Source organism: Zootoca vivipara, chromosome 6 (genome assembly GCF_965207765.1).
Source record: "Zootoca vivipara chromosome 6, rZooViv2.hap1.1, whole genome shotgun sequence".
NCBI lineage: Eukaryota > Metazoa > Chordata > Lepidosauria > Squamata > Lacertidae > Zootoca > Zootoca vivipara.
The window spans coordinates 78,629,651-78,652,784 of NC_142589.1; the positions used below are offsets into that span (position 1 = coordinate 78,629,651).

The following is a 23,134-nucleotide window of genomic DNA, read 5'->3' on the forward strand; positions in this document are numbered from 1 at the left end:
GTGTGGGAGGGGTGCATACCATGAGCCAGGGTGCCCCCCATTTGATCTGAGCGCTTCACAGCCCCGCTACCTGTTTGCCGTTGTGGGTGACGGATGAGAGGATGGTCCTTAGGGTCTTGACGCCCATGGCGATGTCCAGGAGGTGGGAGGCGAAGAAGAAGTTGTTGTAGTGGCCGAGAACGGACATCACCATGTACCAGAAGAGGTACAGGAAGGACTGCAGGGGAGAGAGAAATGGATGGGTTACGGAGTTCGTAACTCAAAAAGTACGCAACCCGAAGCATACGTAACCCGAGGTACGACTGTATGAGTTGGTTCAGTAGTTGAACCTCCTGCCCCCAGCCCTCTAACTGCATCTTCTCACTCACGTTATCAGTGAAGATCACTCCGAATTTCCAGACCTTGTACTTGATGTCAATAGAGGTAATCCTAGCAGGAGAGAAAGGGAGGAGGAGGATAAGGAGGAAGCTCTATGCAAGTGCACATGTAAATTCATATGTTCTGTTTTGTTACGTGCACCCCAAAGGGCCCATCCACACTTCTTGTTCCCACACTTAGGAAGCATAGGCCCAAGCAGTTTCGTCTTTGCCCCACCCACCCCACTGCCAGCTCTGCCCATCCTCCTCACCATGTTATGAAAGACGTGTCTGGCTCAGTTTTTTTCTCGTTCTGCGCTGTGATTTCCAGACTGGCCAGATCTATTCCCAGCAGTTCTGCAATTCTTTCCCGCCCATAGATGTCACCGTATTTGTTTAGCACCTGGAAGGGGGGGGATGTGGTTAAGAAAAGATGGGCTCTCCATCTTGTTAACCACCCCTGCCTTAGATCAGGAGAGCTGGAGGCCTTTGTTTCCCTAGCCTAGACAATGGTGGAAAATCTCACCTTTCTCTTGATGAATTTGTCCCAGTAGTTGCTTGGGAATGACCTGGCAAGGGGAAAGAAGAGGGGGACAAAACCCATTAAGAATGCCATTTGTTCCTCCTGCTTGATGAAGGCTCCTCGACCTGCCAGGGCCGTTTCTCTCCCTCCCTCCCTCTGCAAAACCCACTTCTCCCCCAAAGCCCTTCCACCTGATCCTCTTCACTCAGCCAGTCTTCTCCCCTTCCCCACTGTTTAATTGGCAACCCTGGACCTTCTTCCTCACTCATCAGCATCACATCTGTTTAGTATAGACTCTCAGCCTTCCAACCCACTGCATCTGATCAAAGGCCTGCTCAGCCCAGCTTTCTGTTTCTGTGAGTGGCCAGCTTAAGTAGGAAGCTCTCAAGCATGGGTGCAAGGACTGGCCTGCCCCTGCACTTATCCACAGTGCCCTGGGCATGGCCTCTCCAAACACGGAGGCTTCCTTTTAGCTATCATGGCATAAGAGCCAACAACCGGCAATATCCCTCCATGAGTTTGCCTGGCCCCTTTTCTCCTCTGCAAACTTGTTTGGCCACCATTGTATATAGTGATGGCGAATGAATAAATAAATAAATAAATAAATAAATAAAATTTATACCCCGCCCATCTGGTTGGGTTTCCTCAGCCACTCTGGGAATCTCCCAACAGAATATTAAAAGCACAATAAACCATCAAACATTAAACACTTCCCTAAACAGGGCTGCCTTCAGATGTCTTCTAAAAGCCAGATAGTTGTTTATTTCCTTGACGTCTGACGGGAGGGCGTTCCACAGGGTAGGTGCCACTACTGAGAAGGCCCTCTGCCTGGTTCCCTGTAGCTTCACTTCTTGCAGGGAGGGAACTGCCAGGAGGCCCTTGGAGCTGGACCTCAGTACCTGAGCTGAAGGACACATGCACCATGCCAAGGGGTGCTGGCTTGCCCTGAACCTCCTTGCCAGTTGGTTTTCCCATATTGCCACAAGGAGGGTTTAGCCCAGCTGCACTCTGAAAAGCCCTCTCCCCTCTTTCTGAACCTTTAGGAGGTGGGCTGTTGCCCAGAGGGGGAGGAGCTACCGCTTAGCTCCTCCCCTCCCCACAGATGGACTCACGGAGCATTGAGCACCAGCCGGTCCCACTGTCCCTTGATGTCGTCGTCCTCCGGCTGCTCTGTGATGTAGAGACCGTCAAACTCCAGCTTCCGCGCCAACTCCTTCTCGCGCTTGAAGATGACCAGCGGCACCTTCAGGCAGTTGTAGCCGATGATGCAGAGGAAGGCCACCAGCGTGTGGAAGATGGAAAGGAACTGCAAGGCTGGCTGCATGTAGCCCGTGCTCTCCTCCAGGAAGAAGTAGACCACGCTGTCTTCATCATCCTCATCCCCATTGCCGTTCCCGTTGCCGTCCCCGCCGTCATCGTCCCCGCCACCAAAGCCAGAGCCACCTCCAGAGCCAGCCTCCAGCTCCCCTTCGAAACCGGAGCCCTCAAACTCCTCCTCGCCGGGAGGGGTGTCGGAAACCTGGGAATGGCAAGAGAGGAGGAGGAGGAGGAGGTTGGGATGGAAAGCTGCAACCCTTGAGCCAGGAAGATCTGAGTCTCCGTCTTACAGCTTAGCCACCGGGTCAGGGCTGGGGAACCTTTCTTCAGTCTGAGGGTCACGTTCCCTTCTGGGTCCACCTTCCAGTGGTGGGCGGGGTCAGAGGCAAAAGTTGGTGGAGCAAGGGATGCGAGCTTTGCCTTCATACAACAGGCTAGTTTCTGCACACATTGTCAAATGCCCCTCTCTGCCACCCAGGCAAGCGAGAGGCACAAGCTGAGTCCAAGGACACGTTCCAGCCAGGGGGGAAGCACTTGGGGTGCAAAGCAGGACCAGAGAGGGGTGTGGGATGGGGAATGTGCCAAGGGCCAGAGAGAGAGAGGCCTGTGGGGGGCACATTTGCCCTGCAGGTCTGAGGGTCCCTACCCTGGCAAGAGTTCTTGGCTCCAACCATTTGCCCTCCCACAAGTGGGCCCAGTTGTTTTGGCTCCCAGGATGCTTTGTTACCATTGTGGTGGCTACTAAAATTTATTATGCACCATTCACCCTTGGGGAAGGTTGTAACTATTTAAAATACGGCATAAAAAACTTACAGTGGAAAAAAATATGTCATCCTCTGGCCTGCATTAACTTGCCAGATTTCATTCCATGCTTCTCCTCTTGAATCTTTCCTCTTCCCCACTCCCCCGACACCATCCCTACTCCAGGGTGCCCCATCTCTCCTTTGGCAGATCTACAGGCCTACTTACCTTATAGAAGAGCAAAATGAAGTTGATAGCAAAGGCCAAGAAGAGAGCGAGGAAGCGGAGATTGTAGAAATTCCTGGACAGGTAATTCTGCAAAGATAAGAGGAGAAGAACCATGTGGGGGTGCATGTCCTTAGGAACATCGGGAAAGCCCTGCTGGACCAGGCCAAAGGGCTGCAAAGACCCCTCCCCCAGCAGCTGGTATTGACTGCGGAAGCAGAAGAAAGTTGCTGTGCCTAGCAGCCATGGACAGTCTCCATTAATTGGCCCAATCCCCCTTTAAAATCATCCAAGTTGATGGTCCTTGGCATATGGTTGCGGGAAGAGATTCCACAGTTCAACTCTGCAGTGGGTGAAAAAGTGCCTCCTTTTGTCTGTCTCCCATAGTTCAGCTCCAATGGATGGTCCCATCGGGTTCTAGCATTATGACACAGGGAGGAAAACGCCCATGCCCCCATCTACTTTCTCTACACAACACATAATTCGGAAATGTGAAGCCCAATGTCTCCAGTCATCTCCCTTACCAGGAACTTTGTCCTCTGGATCTCCAGCTCATTCCAAAACTCCGAGCATCCCTCCTCTGCCTGCTTCTTGTCCCTCTGGGCCGCCTTCTTCTTCTGCTTAGCTGGTGGCTCTTTCTCCTCCTTGGGCTTCTCTTCCTCCTCTTCCTTCTCCTCCTTCTCCTCTTCCTCCTCCTTTGTTGCCTTCTCCCCATTTTCAGCACTGGGAGGGACAAGGGGGGAGGTGGAGAGAAAACTTGAAAGACACACCACCCTTGCCACCCTGGGATAATCAGCAGGGCCCCTTTCTCTCTTTCCTCCTGAGAGCAGGGTGGGGCAGGGCCCCCAGGCACCTCCTTTCCATTAGGCTCCAGGTGAAAACTTTTCTTATTCTCCTGGGGTTCTTCGTTTTTTAAAACAGTTTAAGCAAGGGGGGGTGGAGAACTCCAGAGGCAACTCCCATCAGCCCCAGCCATTGGTCATGCTTTCTGGGGCTGATGGGTGATGGGTTTTTGTCAGTCAATCAGGGTATTAATCTAAAGCAAAGCTGATTGGTAGAGAAGGCAGCTATAGTCTGGGGGCTGGTGATGGAGTCCAACAGCCTTTGAAGGGCCACAAATTTCCCACCCCCGTTTGGGGCATTTTGTTCTATTCTGCACGGCTTTAAAAAAAAATCGTGGTTTTATTGCTTTGGTATTTTAATGGTGCAAAGCGGGCTAGAACCAACCCTGTTGGAGGATGGCATATGGCGATTTCAAATAAATAAAAGAAGCAAATGGGCATCTGAGACTCTCTAGAACTCATTGAGGAAGTTCAAGCCGTCTCTCCTTCCTTCCCACCCAGCAGTGCAGGGAAGGCTTCTGAAGAAACTTAGATATCTATGAGATAAGAAGTTCAAATCCACCCATCTCCCCTGCTTAGGGTCGCCACCTGTCTCTTGTATAATACAGGATTGTCCCGTATTTCAATGTAAAATGCTACATCCTGTATTGATGCAGTTTTGTCCCGTATTTCAGGATGTTACGGATCGTCTCCAAATGCATGTGTTTAAAAAGGTGCATGAAATGTCATGTATAGCCAAGCACAGACTGATTTACAAATTCATGTGTGTGTGTGTGTGTGTGTGTGTGTGTGTGTGAGAGAGAGAGAGAGAGAGAGAGAGAGAGAGAGAGAGAGAGAGAGAGAGAGAGAGAGAGAGAAATTCCAGAGGGGCCGTCCTGTTAGGCTGTAAGATTGTAATGGATTGCAAATGAAATAAGAAATTGCCACCAACCACCCAGTACTGTATTTTGCCAGAACAAAGGTGGCAACCCTACTTAAGGTGAAGGGAGGAGCCAACTCTGTGAATTCCACCCACTAAGAAAGAAGATAAAATTGCAGAACCCCCTTTTATTTTACATACTGCGTCTTGTTCCGGAAGTTTTTAATGGCTGATGTTTCAATGTATTTTTATTCTTTTGTTGGAAGCTGCCCAGAGTGGCTGGGGAAACCCAGCCAGATGGGCGGGGTATAAATAAATTATTATTATTATTATTATTACTACTACTACTACTACTACTACTACTATTATTTTGCTAGCCATGGGAGCACAAGGATATCGAAGCTTCGCCCCACCCAGGCAATAGAACATTGTACTTGAACCCCTCTGCAGCTGAAATGGCCCACACCATGGGAAGCCAATGTGTTGCCCCCCCATGTTGTTGGAGTTCAGCTCCCATCAGCCCCACCCACATGGCCAGCAGCAAAGGATGATGGGAGCTGGAGTCCAGCAGCATCTGGAGTGCACTGTGCTGGTTCCCGTATTTTTGAGACCTGGTTGCTTTTAAAAGTAAACATAAAAGGCTAAGGTTCTCAGGAGCACCCTGCCCCCAGTATCACCCCTCTGCCCCCCCTGCAAGTCCCAGCTTAATCCAGAGTGTGCAATCCACTTTCACCAAGCACAACACTCACTCAGCTTTCTCTGGTTCCACGGGAGGCTCCTCAATCTTCTCTGGCTCTTCCTCCCCTTCCTCTCCTTCCACCCCTTCCACCTGGAGAGTCACAAGAAGATGGGTGGGTGAGCGAGTTGGTGTCACAAGATGGCTGGGAGCAAAATGAGTTTGTGGGCATCATGGCTGCTACATGGGGGGGGGGATTTATTGCATGCCAGTGAGCGGCAGGGACCAAGGGCTATCTCTAGCTAAATCCTACTTGGAGAAAACCCATTGATAGTAATGGACCTAATTGAGTCAGGGCCATTAATTGCAGTGGCGCTGGAATGCTTCAACAGTTTGACTTCCCCCCACAAAAGTGCAGTCCTCCATCGCCTCCCAGGACAGATGGATGTCAACTCAGTTCAACTCCAAGTAACACTAACTTCGGATGGAACGCCACGCTTGGCACTGAGAAAGAATTCTGCACCTGAATGCAGAGAAGGGAGCTAAAGCAAAATAACTTGCAATGCAACCCGGACAAAGATGCACAAGTTTGTGAGCAGGGTTGGATTTTTGTCTTTTCTTTAAAAAGTTGCTACTAACAGCATCTAGCTGCTAAGGCACAGCAATACCAACACTAACAGATACTGTAATACAAGGTGACCCAAACACCCCCTTTTGTTTAAACAAAGAAATGTGGATGGAACTCAGGAGTCCTGAATCCCAGCCTGCCCTCCCATCCCCTCCAGACCTGGAGAAAGAACAAAATAACTGAACCGCAGAGCTAAAATCCCCACACGGCAATGCAAGTTGGTTGGAGAACTGCATCTCAAAATTCAGGCACGTCCAAATTTCAAAGGATGGCTGAGTTTCAGTTCTCGGATGCAAACTTGTTAGAATTTCTCCTCCAAACATGGGGCTTAACCACACTTTCACTTGCTCCACTGCCTGCTCCCAGGGAAAACTGCTCTTTAATGCTCAATCGATTTAAATGGCAATTCAGTTGTTCTGATTTATCACTAAAGAGCGGGTTTTCTCTTGAAAGGGAGTGAAGCAAGGGGAAAAACCGGGGTGGGTGGGTGTGTTATTGGCTTGTTTTGTTTTTGTAATGTATTTTGTGTTTTCATTTTGAATCTTTGTTTTAAACCACCCTGAGATTACAGATGAAGAGCGGTATACAAATTTTAAAAATAATGATCATCCTGTGGTGCTTCTCCTATACTTAATTGCTGACATTAGCCCAGTGGTGTTAGACTCCAAATCCCATCACTCACGGATCCAATTCCTCCAGGCAATGTACCTCAACACTCTCTGTACCCTACCCACCCCCTAAGCCTCATTTCCTCCTAGAGAGACCCTAGGAATGCCCACCACTATTCAGCCACTGCCTGAAGCCCTATACATACTCCCAGTTTCCTCTTGAGGATGGGTGATCCTTCGGGTGTAGGGGGCTCCACCGGGGTCGTGTCCCCCATATCGCCAAGCCCGCCAGGCGCATCAGGAGCTGTGGATCGGAAATGCTCTTTCTTCATGTCAAAGCCCTCCCCGCCTTCGGCAGGCGCGTCCTCCTTGCCAGGCTCCACTATCTCTGCTTCCTCCCCTTCCTCAGCCTCCTGTTCGACTTCCTCGGAAGGGGCCATGTCTCCATGCACCTCGTCCTGCGTTGGGTCGGGCATGCTGGCCAACAGCTCCGTCACCGTGATCTTCTTGGCTTCCTCCACCAGACCGCCCCCGAAGAGCGTGTTCCAGATGAGGAGGAAGATGCCCCTGGAGATGTTGTAGAAGAAGAGGAGGATGCTCATCAGAATGGTGTAGATGAAGGTGGCCACAGCCACGGCCATCTCCTTGACCGTCATCTGCTTGATCTTGCGGAGCTTCCGGCGGATGTTGCGGTAGGTGAACATGCGGAAGAAGTTAAACATACTGTCCAAAAACTCCCCAAAGACCGAGGACGACTCAGATGGTGCCGACACCTTCTCGGCTTCCCCACCTTCTGCCCCTTCTCCTTCCTCCTCCTCCTCTTCCTGCTCCTGGCCCTCCTCCTCTGAAATCTGTGCTGCGATCTGCATCTCAAAAATAGTGTCCTCACAGAAGTTGATGAAGAGCTCCATCTTCTCTGACTCGCCCCCCTCGTTGACCACGTCAAAAATGAACTGCCGCTTGGACTCTTTGACCTGGGGCATCTCCCACTGGGCCTTGTTGGTCTCGCTGATCTCGAAGTAGATCCGCTCAATGCGCTTGCTGGCGCCCATGATCTCAATGCGGCCCAAGTAGGGGCTGAAGTAGTTGAGGATGCATTCCGCCAACTCCAGGAAAGTCTTCAGGCGATGGTCGTGTGGCATGTGCTCCGAGAGGTTGGTCAGCAGCACGGCGATGTTGAAGCCGATATCTTTGGCGGGCTCTTGGAATCGATCGGCAAACTCCTCGTAGTCGATCATCTCATTCTCATCAGCCTCTGAGCAAGAGAGCAGGAACTGGATCTCGGACGGCGTGTACTGCTTTTGGCTATCCATGGCCTTCTGGAAATCCTTCTTGGAGATGAGACCCCGCGGATCTGTGATGTAGTCTCGGAAGGCGTCTGATGCTACAATGTCCTTCAGCTTCAAGAACATATCGAAGAACTTGAGAATCATCTCCACATTACTGGAAGACTCCACCAACATGTCCACCATCTGCCGAGCGATGGTGCCATTCACCACGTTCCCTGGGTAGGCACATAAAAAGTAAGGTTAGACGTGGGAATGAGAAGTGTGTTGGGCATGGATACACAAGTGATGAGTGGGTGGGTGTTGCATTCATGTAAGCACTGTCAGGTGGATTCAGGGTGATTGAGATATGTGCAACTTATCTCAATGGGTTGTAGCTCTTTTGCACGCACACACACAGGGTCCTAGGTTCAACCCCTGCCATCTCCAGGTAGAGCCAGGAAACACTCCTGTCTGTTCAGGGGAGCTGTCATGGAGCCCTGACAGGCTTTCCCCGCCCTGGCCAAGGGGTCTTACCTTCCAGAAGGGACAGCAACATCACCACCATGTCTTTCTGCAGATCCAGCAGCTCCTTCAGAAGCCCAATTTGGCTTGAATCCTGGGTGGGAGGGAGACATGGCAGATATTAAGTGCTGCGGAACCAGAGACATCTCTTCCCATGTCTGGGAGGCCTCCAGACGCAGATCCCCTTCACCCCCACACCCCATGTTCCACTTGTATTCTTAAGGCCCGACCTTCCCTGGTCCTGTCACACCTGTTGGCTTCTAACTGGGCAATGGAAACCCAGCCACAACTAGGTGTGGGACAGGAAGGAGGGAGAGGTGGTGGTAGCCCACAGAGACCAAGGAGCAGGTCTCAACTTGGGCCGTAAGCACTGTGGCCCATTCTTCAGGCCCCTCAGATGGTGCCTCCCCAGGATGACCCCCTGAGGTCCCACCGCACCTGGAACCGGAGACTTAGAGGAGAGACTCAGATATCTGAAGTCAGCTTAGGTACGCAGCTGGCCACAGGGCACTGCCGTCACACTGTGACATGTGAGGGGAACACCTTACTCTAACGTGAGCATGCTGAGAAGGCCCCAGCCTCTCCTCCTCCTCCTCTGACTGAAGGACCACCCAAGAGCTGTGCCTCTGGAGTGGCAGGGACGCCCTTCTTACCTCAGGGTAGGATTCGCTCCGAAATTGGTCCTCGTGGGCAGCGCAACAAAGAGATAGTTTTGGTGAGGGGTGGAAATATCCCCCAGTGCTCTCTCCCTGCCCACCCCAGCTGCTGAACCCCCATTTCCTAGCCTCTCCCCCTTGGGAAGAGGATGCTGGGAGGAAAACACCCTTCATGAACGTCTTCCCTGCCACACCCTCCAGCGACTGGCATCATGGGCATATCTACACAGCAAACATAAAGCAGAGGCTTTCCCCAAGGAGTCCTGGTGACGAGGCCTCTCAGGATTATGTTTGGTATCTGCAGCCTCTCTGGCAGAACTGCAGTTCTCTGGGAGAGGGAAGGACTGTGAAACCAGCTTAGGGCTGGGAATCTAGAATCGGGGAGGTGGTTTCGGTTCAGAGGCCACGGGGCTCTAGAGGCACTTCGCCTCTTCGCCCGCAACTCCCAGCTGGTGTCAAATGGAGAGAAGAGGGCTGGCTGCCAGATTCAGTCAACGCCAACGCAAACCCTCCCTTTCGCCCTCAACGCCCGCGGCATGACAACATGAGCTAGGATGGGGCGTGAGCCAGCAAGCCAAAGCGGTGGCAAACCATGGAGCTTCTGACTACCCCATTTAATGATGGTGGCTGGAGGGGAGTCTGGAGAAGCATGGAGAAGCAGAAAAGACAGGAGGAGAGAAAGGAGGGCTGGGGTGATGAGCAAGGGCCAGCCGCTGCAGACTGAGAGAGGAAAGCAGACTAGGCCAGACCACCACATTCCCCTGCACTGAGGCATGCTGGGAAAGAGCAACAGACATGTTTCTGGCCCTCCTGCATGGCTCTACCAGCAAGGGCCGAGGGTTTTCTTAAAGTGTGTGTGTGTGTGTGTGTGTGTGTGTGTGTGTGTGTGTGTGTACGGAATGGGGAAAGTGAGGTTTCCCAGGCAGAGAAGTGGGCAGGTACAGGGTGAACTGGGGGGATTCTGAAGTCTTATTTTATTTTCAAAAAAAGGCTTTTGTCAGGCACGTTCCCCTCTGCTCTGGGTGTGCATGTTGGGCCTCGCAAGTTAGTGCAATGGTAAGGTGCCAGGGTTCTCAAACGATGAAGGTGTCACGGTTCTGGCAACGATACCAGCTGCCTTGCAGCGCACCCACCGTAACACCTTGCTAAGGTGTCTTCTCTGAAACCACGGGAATGTCTGTGTGCATGTACATATGCGGAGATGAGATTTTCAGTGGTGGGGGCATGGGAGGCAGCAGAGGTCCATTTCTTTGTGTAGCCTCCCCGCTCCCTGACCAGCAAAACCATATGCCCTTTAAAAATGTGTTTTTGGGGAGGGGGTTATTGGGTTGTTTTTGTTTAGATTATGTATTTTGTGGTTTTTATATTCTAATTTTATCCTGTGAACTGCCCTCCCTGAGACCTTACAGACATTTGCATAAATGTATGAGATAAAAGTATTCAAATATGTTGGATGGAATTACCATATTTTTCTGTCTATAAGATGCCCCCATTTATAAGATGCCCCCTATTTGGGGGGGCCTCCGATTTAAGAAAATGGGGGGAACCTATCCCGGTATAAGATGCCCCCCAATTTTGGACATTATTTTTAAGGGAAAAACCCTAGTCTTATACATGGAAAAATATGGTAATTTTCACAGGCTGAAATATCTATGGCAAGGTATGGATTGCCTGGCTGCAGAACCTTAATTTCATTTAGCACAATGGCCGCAGAGTCTTATCCTAGACCATTGCACACACCTCCTTCCTCATGTGTTCAAAGGAAGGAAAGTTTGAGAAGGCCTGGCTGCTTGACCTTGACAGCAGCTGGAGGGAGCAGATGAGGACTTATCTAAAGGCCTCAGGATCCTTTTGGGTGTGTTTCCTTTGTGTGTGTGTGTGTCTGTGAAATTGGTCTGGCCTGTTGAAAGGAGGAGTAGAGAAAAGGAGCCTAGGGAAAGGAGAAAAAAGAGAGAGAAAGAAGTGATAAGAGGACAGAAAGAAGGAAAGGAAGGAACCAAGAAGGATGGGTGGGAGGGAAGGAAGCAAGGAAGGAAGGAGCAGGCGGAGTGAGCAGGGCATGAGATGGCCACATACTACTACATAAAAGGTTCTTACGCCATTTCGAAGTCCTGGGGGTTGGGTCATCTGTCACACATCAGAATAAAAATGTTATTCAGAAACATTTTTAAGAACATTTTTGTATTTTGCCAGGTTTACCATCTAGCACGTTCCTTTGTTGCTTGGGGGTCAGAACAGCCTTGCCCTCCCTTCTCTGGGGAAAGGTGGGCGTGTGGGGTGGAGGAGAGGGGCAGGGGCAGGGAGGAAAAGGGACACCTGCGCATATCTTCATTCTCCCAGTGTGGTGGGGGCGGAATCTGCCGTGGGGATGGACACTGAGCCTCGGCTTCAACCACTAGATTTCACAACCTCCGCAGCTCCAGGCTCTGGGTTGTACCAGATGCCCTTTCCATTGTGCATTCATGATTATTTCTGCTCTTGGTGGTATCAAGGGTGGCTGTATGCAGCCCCGCCTTCAGCATAGCTTGCACCTGTTTCCACATTGTTCCAGGAAGTGCAGATTTGATAGAATTGCCTTCTAAATGCAAACTTGAATTGCTCCCCCATCCCTAAATGGGACTGGCTGCTGGAAATAGATCTGGACAACCCCCCCCCCCAAAAAAAAGGTCCTAGGTGGATTCCAGTTCAGTGGCAAGGAAAGGCATTCACAACACAGGGCAGGAAAATGTGTGCATCTGTCTGCAAAGGGTGCAAAGGTGTCATCATGGTATAAAGGAAGGCCAGATGGTGAAATACAAAAATGGTCCTTTTCAGGAGGAGGAATGCCCAAAGCTGTTGCTGAGAGATCAGGAGTGGAAGGGGTGGGGGTGGGGGGAGGCACAGAGCAGGGGAGCCTGGGGTTAGTGCAGAGATTAAAAGGGAGATCGCACCACACGAAACCTCATCTCATCTCACCTCCCCTACCCCTCAACCTATACTCATACTTCCTGACAAGGCTTTTCCCTCCTGCTCCAACTTTCCATCCACCTCAAAGGTATGTTGCCAAAAGATGGGGGCACATCCAGATCCCAATGTGGCAGGGAGCCAACCCTGCAGAGGCACTGGTAGTCCCATTTGAAGTAAGCAGAGTCTAGCTAGATTTCTTTTTTAGGAGTTTTATTGCAACGGTGATGGCAGGTGGGGAGATAAACTACCTTTCTCAGAAAATGCACCAGACAGCGACCCAAACGCAGCCACTTTGCATTCACAGCTTGACTTCCAATTCCCCAAGCCTGGCTATAAAATGTAGAAAGAGTTGGCTTTGTACACCTAAGCTTGAGCTTGGGGTAGGATCAAGCTGGCAAACTTTTGCTACCAGTTAAGAAAGATGGGATGCAAAAGCCTGGTTCCTTGATTCAAGAATAGGCTACCGATTTGAGAGATTGGCACCCAAATCCAAAAGCCAGGCTCCTCTGCTGCCTTTGTGTGGCTTCCAAAGTCAACAGTTTGGCAAGACAATGTGCAGAATCTTAGGTTTTCCCTGCTTAGCCATTGATGTCTGGGGCTTTGGGGATTGCTCTTTCTTCGAAGCTGGCCAAGAAAGGCTGGTTCACAGTTGCGGGGCTTGGCTGTGAGGTGGGCCACATGGCCTTGCATATCTTCCATGCACTAAGACCTTGCTCACTCTACCATATCTGCTCAGGATACTCCTGCTCCTGAACAGCCTCCAAGATATTCCCTACCCTCTGCCTCTTGCCAGGGTTCAGACAAAAACTTGCATTTGCTCGTTTTCGCTTTTACCTGAGCCAACTTCATCATCATGTGAGCAAAGACATGGAGGAAGCCAATGACAGCGTCCCACAACCTGCTGTGTGCCAAGCTCTGCTGGTTCCCAGTGCACGGTCCCTGGCGAGGAAAGGGAAAATAATGGAGTGAAGATATCCGATTTATACATAGTTGTCTGAACATAGGGCTGCTGAAAATGATCTTGTGTGCGGGGCATTCGTCCTGCTCAGCTTATACACAGCTCAGTATGGGGTAAATTGTCACATGGGAGCCTAAAGAAAGGAGGGGCTGTGCACTCCAGAAAAGGATGGAGAGGTGAGGGAGCTGGATAGATGCAGGGCACCACCTGGGATAGAGGATCTCCCTTTGTTGGCATCCATCTTTCTCAAGAGACAATGGAGTGAGCTTCCAGGGGTGTAGTCAAACTGCTGCATTAGCATCACCAAAGTGATCTCCCCAGGACACAAGCCTGGGCAGTCTGGATGGAGGTCCTGGGCTGCCCAGACAACAAGACCCCCTCTCTCAGCCTCAAATATTTGATCCAAAGGAAAGCAGAGCAAGACGTTTGGCACCAGCTTGGCTGCAGGAGTTGCTGGAAGGAGGAGTACAAGGCGCCATCCAACCATCTTAGGGACTCCACTCTGCATTTGTGTAGGATCAGAGATTTCCATCTCCTAGATGGGCTACCTTCCCAGGTAGATGAGCCTTCTACCTTCCTTCTACAGCACGTGCAGGAACCACCTTCTTGACCGTTGTACTATCGGTCTTGTCCATTCAATCCACTAGAGCCTGTCTTCGCATGCAGGGGAAGTCCCTGACTCATTGTGGACTTGAGACCCATTGGCTGCCCTCACCTGATTTAGCTGGCTGGTCATAGCCGTTTCCCGGGATGTGGCCACTATCACCTGCTGACAGCTTCTAGGAGCCACAGGTTAGAGCTGAGTGCAGGGTGTGGAGGACCAAAGGTGGGCAAAGGGTCCCCTCCCAGAGGTACTACCTCTTCCCCTAACACCCCATACCTCCAAAACACAACTCACTCTCTTCTTCTGGTTGCAATTTTTAAAACTGACTACAGACAACAACAGTGGCAATAATAATACCTGGATGTACTCAGTGAGGCTGTTGAAGACCTGCTTGGCTACAGCCATGGCTTTAGAGAAGTTTCGCTTGCCCTGTTCATCAATGACATCCTTGCCCGAGTAATACCAGTAGAAATCACTAATCGACTCCTGGTGATTTCCATGGGTGGGAAAGAAATCGAAAGGTTACTTGGCCTGCCCCATTTTCCACTACCCCACTGGGTCCAAGGAACGCTGCCTGAGGCCAGAATACTAAGATGCTAAATCCGAGATGAAGTGTGTGATTCTACTGACAGACTTGATTGTCAATACTTCCTATTTTATGATGTGATCCAGCTTTCCCCAACCTGGTGCCCTCCAGATGTTTTGGACTGCAACTCCCACCAGCCCCACCTAGGACTTCCAACTCTCAAGGGCTGCCCTTTAGTGGAGGGCTTTTCGTTCAGGCCTCACTAAGCAGACCTCACTCGTTACAAGCTGTGCTGGTTTCAAGTACAGTACGATCACATCTCACGGGGGGTTCGGTGCTAAGGGTTCTGTGTATATGCAAAAACATGTATACTCAAAACCTTGGAACAGCCCCCACAGGAGCACCTCAGGGCTTCTGCAGCTGATGCACCAAGGTCACAGGAGGCTCTCGATCTCACCGGGCAGTCTGAGTTCCTGCGAGATCTTGTGAGAAGCATCCCAGACCTGGCACAAAGACAGCTCTTTTTGCACTGAGTTTTGCCAGCACGGAAAGCACTTTTAAGCTCTCCACCCTGCTAGCCATTTAAACTTGTGGGATTTCAACCAGCAGCCTTCAACCACGTGTAGCTGAAACCCCACAAGTCAAATGGGCATAAGATGTGGTCATACCATATTCTGGTGCCAAGGGAAAAGTGCCTCTGGGTGCAAGAAGACCCCCCCCCCTGATGATGGGAAATTATTTTGATTATTTTGAAATAATAAAAAGGTAAGGGCCTTGCAGGAGATGAACCAAATTCTCAGACTTGTAAGATTTGCAAAAGCAGGCTGAAATTCTGGTCAGCTCAAGAGCTGAAGTGCAGCTGTATTTGGGTCTTATGCTTTGACAGAACTGTCACTTCCTGAGCCAGATTTGGCCTGGGATGAAAACACCCACCTGCAGACGCAGAAGGTAGTCAACAGTGCAGATGATAATGTTGATAGTGGTTGTGTTCCCCGTCTGTGTCCGCAGGTAGTTCTGGAAGTCTGGAGTAAAAAGGGAGCAGGGTGAGAATGGGACACTTCCTTCCACTGATAATATGTTGGTTCTCCCACCCCCCACCCCAAAATCCCACCTTTATATTTGCAACAACCCTTAGCGGTAAACCAATGCATCGTATGTGATGTCAAGTGCTGGACAGGTAGCAACACAGCAGCAGAAAGCAGGATTTAACTTCCCATGCTTTAGATAACGCATGGGGAGTTCAGTCCTGCCCTGTTAAGACTTGTTAGAAGGTTCTTTTTTGGGGACGACGACAACTGGCTGGTGCACAGGAACCTTGCAGAAAGCAGGATTGAGCCCCCTGCATTTCAACTGGTGTGCTGGGAGTTCAATTCTGCTTGGTTCAGATGTGCTAGTGGGATGGGAGAATTGGCTGGCGCGCCCAAACCCTGCAGATGCGCAAGGAGTTTAATCCTGCTTGGGAAGTACCTCTTCCCAACCTCCAAGGATCAACTTTGACAGGTGAGTGGGACAACCCACCTGTTGATCAGTCAATATGGTGTCAATATGATTGACAGGGTGCTGCTGCTCTTACTCACCTGTCAAAGTCGGTCCGCCAAGCGGAAAAAATTCCCTGCCCCTGACACTCCATATACCCTTTTACATTAGGCTCCAACCATCCTGCCCTCCCCTGCCTTGTGTATTCTCCCATTCCCCTCCCTCAATCGACTCCAACAGCACCAGTTTTGGAAGCCCTCTAGGTGGTGGCATCCTCCAACATGCAGAACCTACCATTGTTGTGTCCTTCACAGAGGAGCTGCAGGAACCGGAAGAGGTCCTGTGTAAACAGATCGTCCGCCATCACCTTCTCTCCTAGAGCAGGGAAGGGGTCAAGGGAAGAGAGAGAACTGGCCAACGTTAGCAGGAGCAAAAAGGAGAGAGGAGGAAAACAATGGAGTTGGGAATGGCGGCAGGGTGAGGGTGGGGGTTGGGGTGAACAGGGCAAGGGAGAAATGTGCGGTTAGTACAAAAGGGGGTTCTCCAACGCTGGGCTTGAGCAAGGGGGATGGTTTTCAGGCAAGGCAATCCACACGGCAAAAAAAGGATGCTGCACACAGATCAAGGGGCAGCTCTGCAGGCCTCACTCTGGATGTATTATTATTATTATTATTATTATTATTATTATTATTACTACAAATTATATACCATCCTTCATCAAGAGCTCCCAGGGCACAGCATTACAGAATGCATTACAGAATGCCAATGATAAAAACATAATAAAAAAGCATACCGACAGGCAGCCTAATAATAGAAATTAGTCGTACCTTGGAAGTCAAACGGAATCCGTTCCAGAAGTCTGTTTGACTTCCAAAACATTTGGAAAGCAAAGCGCGGCTTCTGATTGGCTGCAAGAAGCTACTGCAGCCAATCGGAAGCCACGGAAGCCCCGTCGGACGTTCGGCTTCCAAAAAAAGCTCACAAACCGGAACAGTCACTTCTGGGTTTGCAGCGTTCGGGAGCCAAAACATTCAAGAACTAAGCTGTTTGAAAACCAAGGTACGACTGTAGTCATCATAATAAAAAAGACATCATAATAACTACTTATGAATACCTAGTTAGGGGTTAGACCCTCACTGAAGATGGTCAGTAATGAGCGGCTGAGCCTGAATTAAGGCACTGGGCCACTGATTCCTTGTTTCAAGGGATGGTTGTTGGAATATAAAAAACCCTGCATGTTGCCTACCCTGGATGTTTGCACTCCCCTTGAAGGAGCAGGTTCACAGTTCAGGACTGCTTCTGGATCCAGCTCTGTCCATGGAGGTGCAGGCAGCCTCCATAGCTAGAAGTGCCTTTTATCAACTGCAATTTGTTCGACAGCTACATCTGCTCCCGGACCAGGAAAGCCTTGCCACAGGGGTTTATGCGTTGGGTACTTCAAGGCTGGATTGCTGCAACATGCTCTTTGTGGGACTTCCCTTGTGCTTTATCTGGAAGCTGCAGTTAGTGTGGAATGCTGCAGCACGATTGCTGACAAGAACGAGGCCATGTCGGCCTAGAACACCCGTGCCAAAGATCTGCACCAGTTTCCGATTTGCTACTGGGCCAAGTTCAATGTGTTGCCACCAGTGTACGAAAACCCATAGCAACTTGGCTCCAGTTTACCCATGAGATTGTCTTATCCCGTATGGGCCCACTTCAATCGGTGGAATTGGCTCTACTGCAGGTGCCACATAAGACCAGTTCCACATTTGCAAGAACTTGCTAAGTTTTGCGTGGCCTTTAGAACTCCCTGCTTATTGAGATCAAGCAGGAGCCTTCCCGGTACTATTTCTGGCGCATGCAAAAACATTCTTGTTTAGACAAGTCAAGGATGCTTAGAAACTGAGGTAATTTTAACGTTAGCATTTAAACTTCCGTACGTTTTAAATTTTGCTTTTTTAAATTCTTTCATCTTTTTGCAAACCGCTTTGAGGTTGGTTTTTTTTTTATTACCATCCAGCGGGGTATACATTCTATGAAATAAACAAATAAGCACAAGAGAGCTGATCTACCCAGGATGCGGAATGAACAGAGGTAGTAGGATTCTATTATTAATTAATTAATTAATTGCATTTGTATACCGCCCTATATACCCGTAGGTCTCAGGGTGATTTGCAGGATATTAAAAAAAAATCACAATTTAAAAAACACAAAATACATGATCAAAATTAAAACAAAAACAAAAACCCAATAGCTCTCCCCTCCAACACATTTTAAGGGCATTGAGTGTCAATCAGCCAACGGCCTGGTTAAAGAGGAACTTTTCTCCCTAGTGCCCAAAGGTATATAATTCTCGGCTTAATCTTCCACATGGGCTGGAAGAGGGCAGTGCTCTTTTTGAAAGCTCCCCCATTATTGGTGGGGAGCTGGACCAGAGTGAGGACTGCAGCGGCCGACCAAAGGTTAGTAGGATCACAAGTGCCATGCATTTGGTTAGGGGATCTCGTGGCTCCATTGTGTAGGGAGGGTAGGGTTTGTGTCTGGGATATTGCTTCCAGAGGAAAGGGTTATTTTAGGCCATCTGTGACATTCCAGCTAAGGCTCAATGTCAACAGATAAAGTCCTTTGCAAAATCCCTGCATGCCTATTGCTGGAGGTTACATATTTTAGTGGGGAGCAGGTGTTGAGACTGGGAGTGCCAGAGTGTATGCAGGCAGATGAGAATAGTTCGGTTCAACGCAATTAGCATAAATGACCGGTTTATTCTATCCGGGTTTGTTTGTTTGTTTGTTTGTTTGTTGTTGTTTAAAAAACCTGTGCACCCAGGGCCAAATTTTGAAGTGTAGTTTTGGGACAAGCCCTTTTTGCGGAAAATACAACCTGAGTAAAACATAAAGTAAGGACTTGGCATGGTGCAAAGGTGAAATAAATTCCAATGGACCAGAATAATGTGAAAGCAGTGGACAGACACGGAACTGCGATGACAAAGAATTAAGAATAAAAGTTGGAGGAAAGTGAGTGTAAGAGACCCAGGATGTGGCCCCCATCCTTGTGGGTTAATAGAATTAGTTGCAGAGGGTCAGCGACCAGTTCACACCACCCGTTCTGTGGCATTGGTCATTAATGAAGATATGAATCCAACGGCATGGGGAGGGCAAGAATGGTGGATGGGTCTTCCATTCACAAGAAACGCCCCCTTCCCCTTCCATTCCTCCGGGTGGATTCATATTAGCCCACCTGGCATTAATGACCAGCCCCTTTTCCATTTTCTTCTTCTTCATGAAGTTGCCTCCTCCACTTCATGGATGAAGCCAAGTAAAACACCTGATATCTTCCCCCTCTGGCATTGTCTTCCCTTTTTGATGGGGCAATCATGGCGCTTGGGACAGGGCTGTGGTTGGGCGTGGGGGTATTGGAAGGACAGGAAAAGATGTCGCCCAAAGTCATCCCGATATGGCTTGTTTTATCTGAGCTTTACAATGAGAATCAAAAAGGCTCCAAGGCACCCTTCCCCAAAGCTGGCGCCCTCTGGACGTTTTGGAGAACAATTCACACCAGCTGGCATGGGCTGATGGGAGTTTTAACCCAAAACATCTGGAAGGCACCAGGTCAGAGTGCACTAGAGCACTAAAAGGAGATAAACAGGACAACATAGTTACTACAAGGAAGCTACAAGGACAGCAGAGACACCGTGACTCTAGAGCACAGAACAAGAGTAAGGCAAATGTACTAAAGTAAGTGCTCATCTACACTTCCTTTTGTGCTGCCGTCTGCTCCAATTTGGCAGTAAGATACTGGGAAAGATTCCTGGGGAAAGCAGTGGGGCAAAAAAGAAAACATGTAAATCTCATACCTGTGCCTAGAAATGTGGCACAAAAGGAAGTGTGGCTGCGTCCTAAGTTACTATAGGGAGGCTTACAAACAGCAGCACGTACAACACAGAGGGTTTTGTGTTGAGAGAGATCACAAAGAGATCACAAAGCGTTAAGTGAGAAAGGAACAGAAATGTTACACAGGCAGCCAAAAAAAGAAACAGGTTACGTCCACATCATACAATTAAATGATTCTTATTCCACTTTAACCACCATAGAAAATCATGGGAACCATAGTCTGTTAAGAGTGCTGGTAATTGTAGGCTTGTGAGGTCAGCACCCTCTGCAAACTACAGTTCCCAGGATTCTCCATGGCTGTTAAAGTGCTATAAGAGTGCTTCAAATGTATGGTGTTGATGTGACCACAACTGCTACAAGGATATCACAGACTTATCCACACATACCTTTCCTCTCCTCTTTCCAGGCAAGGTCTGTGTGTTAAAGCTCCGTGTCCGAGCGCCCCCTTCCCGACCTCCAGAGCTTTCCCTGTGAAAGCCCGCTCTTTAAAGCTCAATCGGAGCAAATGGCAATCTGCTGAAGACTCACGTTGATGTTTGCTCTTATTGAGCGCTCAAGAGTGGGGATTTGCAAGGAAAGCTGGGGCAAACAAAAAACTTTCAGACATGGAGCTTTTAAGCAGGGCCATCTTTACCTGGGGGTGCAAGGGGTGTGGGGCACTGAGTCGCCAAATTCTGGGGGGCGTGCCACTGAAGCCGCCTAAGTGTATTATATTGAGCTGCTATCCAGCAGCAAGGTCAGTATCACCTTTGACACGACTGATCTTGCACCGCCTACCTCAGGCGGCACGAGATCAGTCCTGTCAAAGGTGATACTGACCCCAAATGAAACATTGCAAATTGCGTTTTAATTTCATCCCTTACAGTTTAAATTCGTTTAGAGAAATTGTTAAAAAAATAATGTTTATTTTCGCTAATTGTTAGCATTTTCTTTAACTACTTAGTACTCAAGGCTCTACTACACATGTGTTTCAGCACACGATTTTAGTTTTCCATTTCCGCAAAAATCTGCCTAGAGAACGCACTATGAATTCCGCAAGCTGCATTTTTTATTCCTTTTACGATGAATGCTAAGTGAGAAACACATTTTGGAGTAATTAGAAATGCATTCCAAAATAGATTGTAACAAGTCTGTGTGCTTTGTAGCAGTAATTTAGAAAAATGGTCGCTCCCAAAATGAAAGGCTGCCCGAGATGGCTCTCCCACACATGTGCACAATGCTCGCCTGTCTCAAATTCCAGACACCTCCCTACGACCATAAGCGCATGTGTGGAGTCTTTACACCGACTCCCAATGTGTTCTTTGTCTTCTTTAGAAAAACTGGTTTTAAACAAAACACACACACACAAACTCCTTTTGGAGCCGCGTAGGCGTGAGCGCTATTTATCAAATGATAATAGTGACATAAGCATAATAAAAGTTAATTTGGGGGCTAAACTAAATTTGGGGGCGCTGGGCGAATCTTTGCACCCCGGCAGCACATATGCCAAAGACGGCCCTGTTTTTAAGCACGGACCTGTACCTGGAAAGAGCGGAGCAAAAGGTAAGTGTGGATAAGCCCTATAAAGAGAAAGGGTTTACTGCGGAGGACATGACACGGCAGCCCCTAGAGCAGGCACCCCCAACCTGCGGCCCTCCAGATGTTTTGGCCTACAACTCCCATAATCCCTAGCTAACAGGACCAGTGGTCAGGGATGATGGGAATTGTAGCTGTAGTCCAAAACATCTGGAGGGCTGAAGGTTGGGGATGCCTGCCCTACAGCGTTGTTTTTTTGAAAGAGTGAAACAAATAAATACAAGGATCACTTACAGAAGAATGAAAAGAACAGTATAGTCATTAGGAGACTACTACTAGGACAGCACTTTCACCAAAGAAAAACGGTCAAGACAGACCTTACAACATTAAACAGGAGTTTAATATACTGTATAAACAGAGGGCCTAGTCACACTTCCTCTCGTCTCGCTGGGCGGAAAACCGCTCTTTAGCACTCAATCGGAGAAAATGGCAATTCTGCCCCCCCCCATATTTGACTTTTGCTCCCCATCTTGTACTAAATCAGGGGTCTCCAAACTAAGGCCCGGGGGCCGGATGTGGCCCAATTGCTTTCTCAATCCGGCCCATGGGCAATCAGCATGTTTTTACATGAGTAGAATGTGTCCTTTTATTTAAAATGCATCTCTGGGTTATTTGTGGGGCCTGCCTGGTGTTTTTACATGAGCAGAATGTGCCCTTTTATTCAAAATGCATCTCTGGGTTATTTGTGGGGCATAGGAATTCATTCATAGTTTTCCTTTCAAAATACAGTTCGGCCCCCCACAAGGTCAGAGGGACAGTGGAGCGGCCCCCTGCTGAAAAAGTTTGTGGACCCCTGTACTAAATAGTGGGTTTTCCCTTGGAAAGGAGAGGGGCAAGGAGAAAACGGCTTGGACCCATGCTTTCTAGGCGAGGGACAAGTGGACACGTGGTTGAGGCCAGACTTACTAAAAGGACAATTCAGCTCCATCTTAGCATACCCAAAGGCTGCATGTGGTTATTGGGAGTGAAGTACATCATCCCTACAAATATTTTATGATTTTATCGCACACGTATTCTGCAGCATCTTATGAGCAAAAATCACCAAAGCAGTCATTACAAAATTGCCACACTGCTAATAAAGAGGTTGATGTTACTATGGTGCTACTAGCTGGTTATTCTATAGTGCACTTTGAAGTATATGACTCTGAAGATGCTCCACCATTACAATATAGCTTGGTTACATTATTATTATTATTATTATTATTATTATTACAGTCGTATCTTTGAAGTTGAACAGAATCTGTTCCGGAAGTCCGTTCAACTTCCAAAATGATCGGAGAAACCAAGGTGCGGCTTCCGATTGGCTGCAGGAAGCTCCTGGCTGGAGCCAATCAGAAACCATGGAAGCTGTGTCAGACGTCCGGGTTCCAAAGAACATTCACAAACCAGAATGCCACTTCTGGGTTTGTGGTGTTTGGGAGCCAAAATGGCAAGGTGTTCGTCAACCGAGGTACGACTGTATTCATTAATCACCTTCTAAACCACTGTCTCAAGGTGTACATATGAGATAATTTTAAAAAGTTTACACTCCCCAAACTATAAAGATTATACGTAGCCATCACAAACACTACAGGTTTAATTTTTAAAAGTATCATTAGCACCTTGTCATTGTTGTAGACCCCAGGATGCTCATTCTAAAACTATATTTACTGGGATAATGAAGATGTTACAACGTTGTTACCAAAGAAGGCACCACAACAAATATATCACACTTCCACGCCACAGGGCTACTGCTCAGTTATTATGTCTTCATGACACTCACACATACCCCACAGATATAAAGCACAGTGCACACAACCCTTTTCAATATATGAAACTACAGGACATACCTACATAGATAAAAACCATGTTTCTGCAGCAAATTATTACACAGATGCCACATTCCCTACTGAAGAACTTCTTGCAACAACACAACTAGACAGTTATGTTTACACCTTGAATTGTTACTATTCCATG

The 23,134-nt window shown here is 48.8% G+C and overlaps 1 protein-coding gene across 8 annotated transcripts in view; it reads right to left on the minus strand.

The window, feature by feature from the left end:
- Positions 1-23,134, minus strand: part of RYR1 (ryanodine receptor 1) — a 159,318-nt gene that overhangs the window by 8,015 nt on the left and 128,169 nt on the right. For 4 of the 8 annotated variants that reach the window (XM_060275547.2, XM_060275548.2, XM_035118948.3 and 1 more), the window contains 15 exons: positions 16,026-16,106; positions 15,189-15,277; positions 14,087-14,215; positions 13,002-13,106; positions 11,319-11,348; positions 8,578-8,659; positions 6,982-8,279; positions 5,613-5,692; positions 3,687-3,885; positions 3,166-3,252; positions 1,992-2,398; positions 883-925; positions 629-759; positions 369-429; positions 71-217 (listed from right to left, as the gene is read on the minus strand). In XM_060275547.2, the coding sequence (XP_060131530.2) occupies positions 71-217; positions 369-429; positions 629-759; positions 883-925; positions 1,992-2,398; positions 3,166-3,252; positions 3,687-3,885; positions 5,613-5,692; positions 6,982-8,279; positions 8,578-8,659; positions 11,319-11,348; positions 13,002-13,106; positions 14,087-14,215; positions 15,189-15,277; positions 16,026-16,106 (2,969 nt within the window). The remainder of the gene's footprint in view (positions 1-70; positions 218-368; positions 430-628; positions 760-882; positions 926-1,991; positions 2,399-3,165; positions 3,253-3,686; positions 3,886-5,612; positions 5,693-6,981; positions 8,280-8,577; positions 8,660-11,318; positions 11,349-13,001; positions 13,107-14,086; positions 14,216-15,188; positions 15,278-16,025; positions 16,107-23,134) is intronic. The other 4 variants (XM_060275552.2, XM_060275550.2, XM_060275551.2 and 1 more) reach the window with 1 other exon arrangement.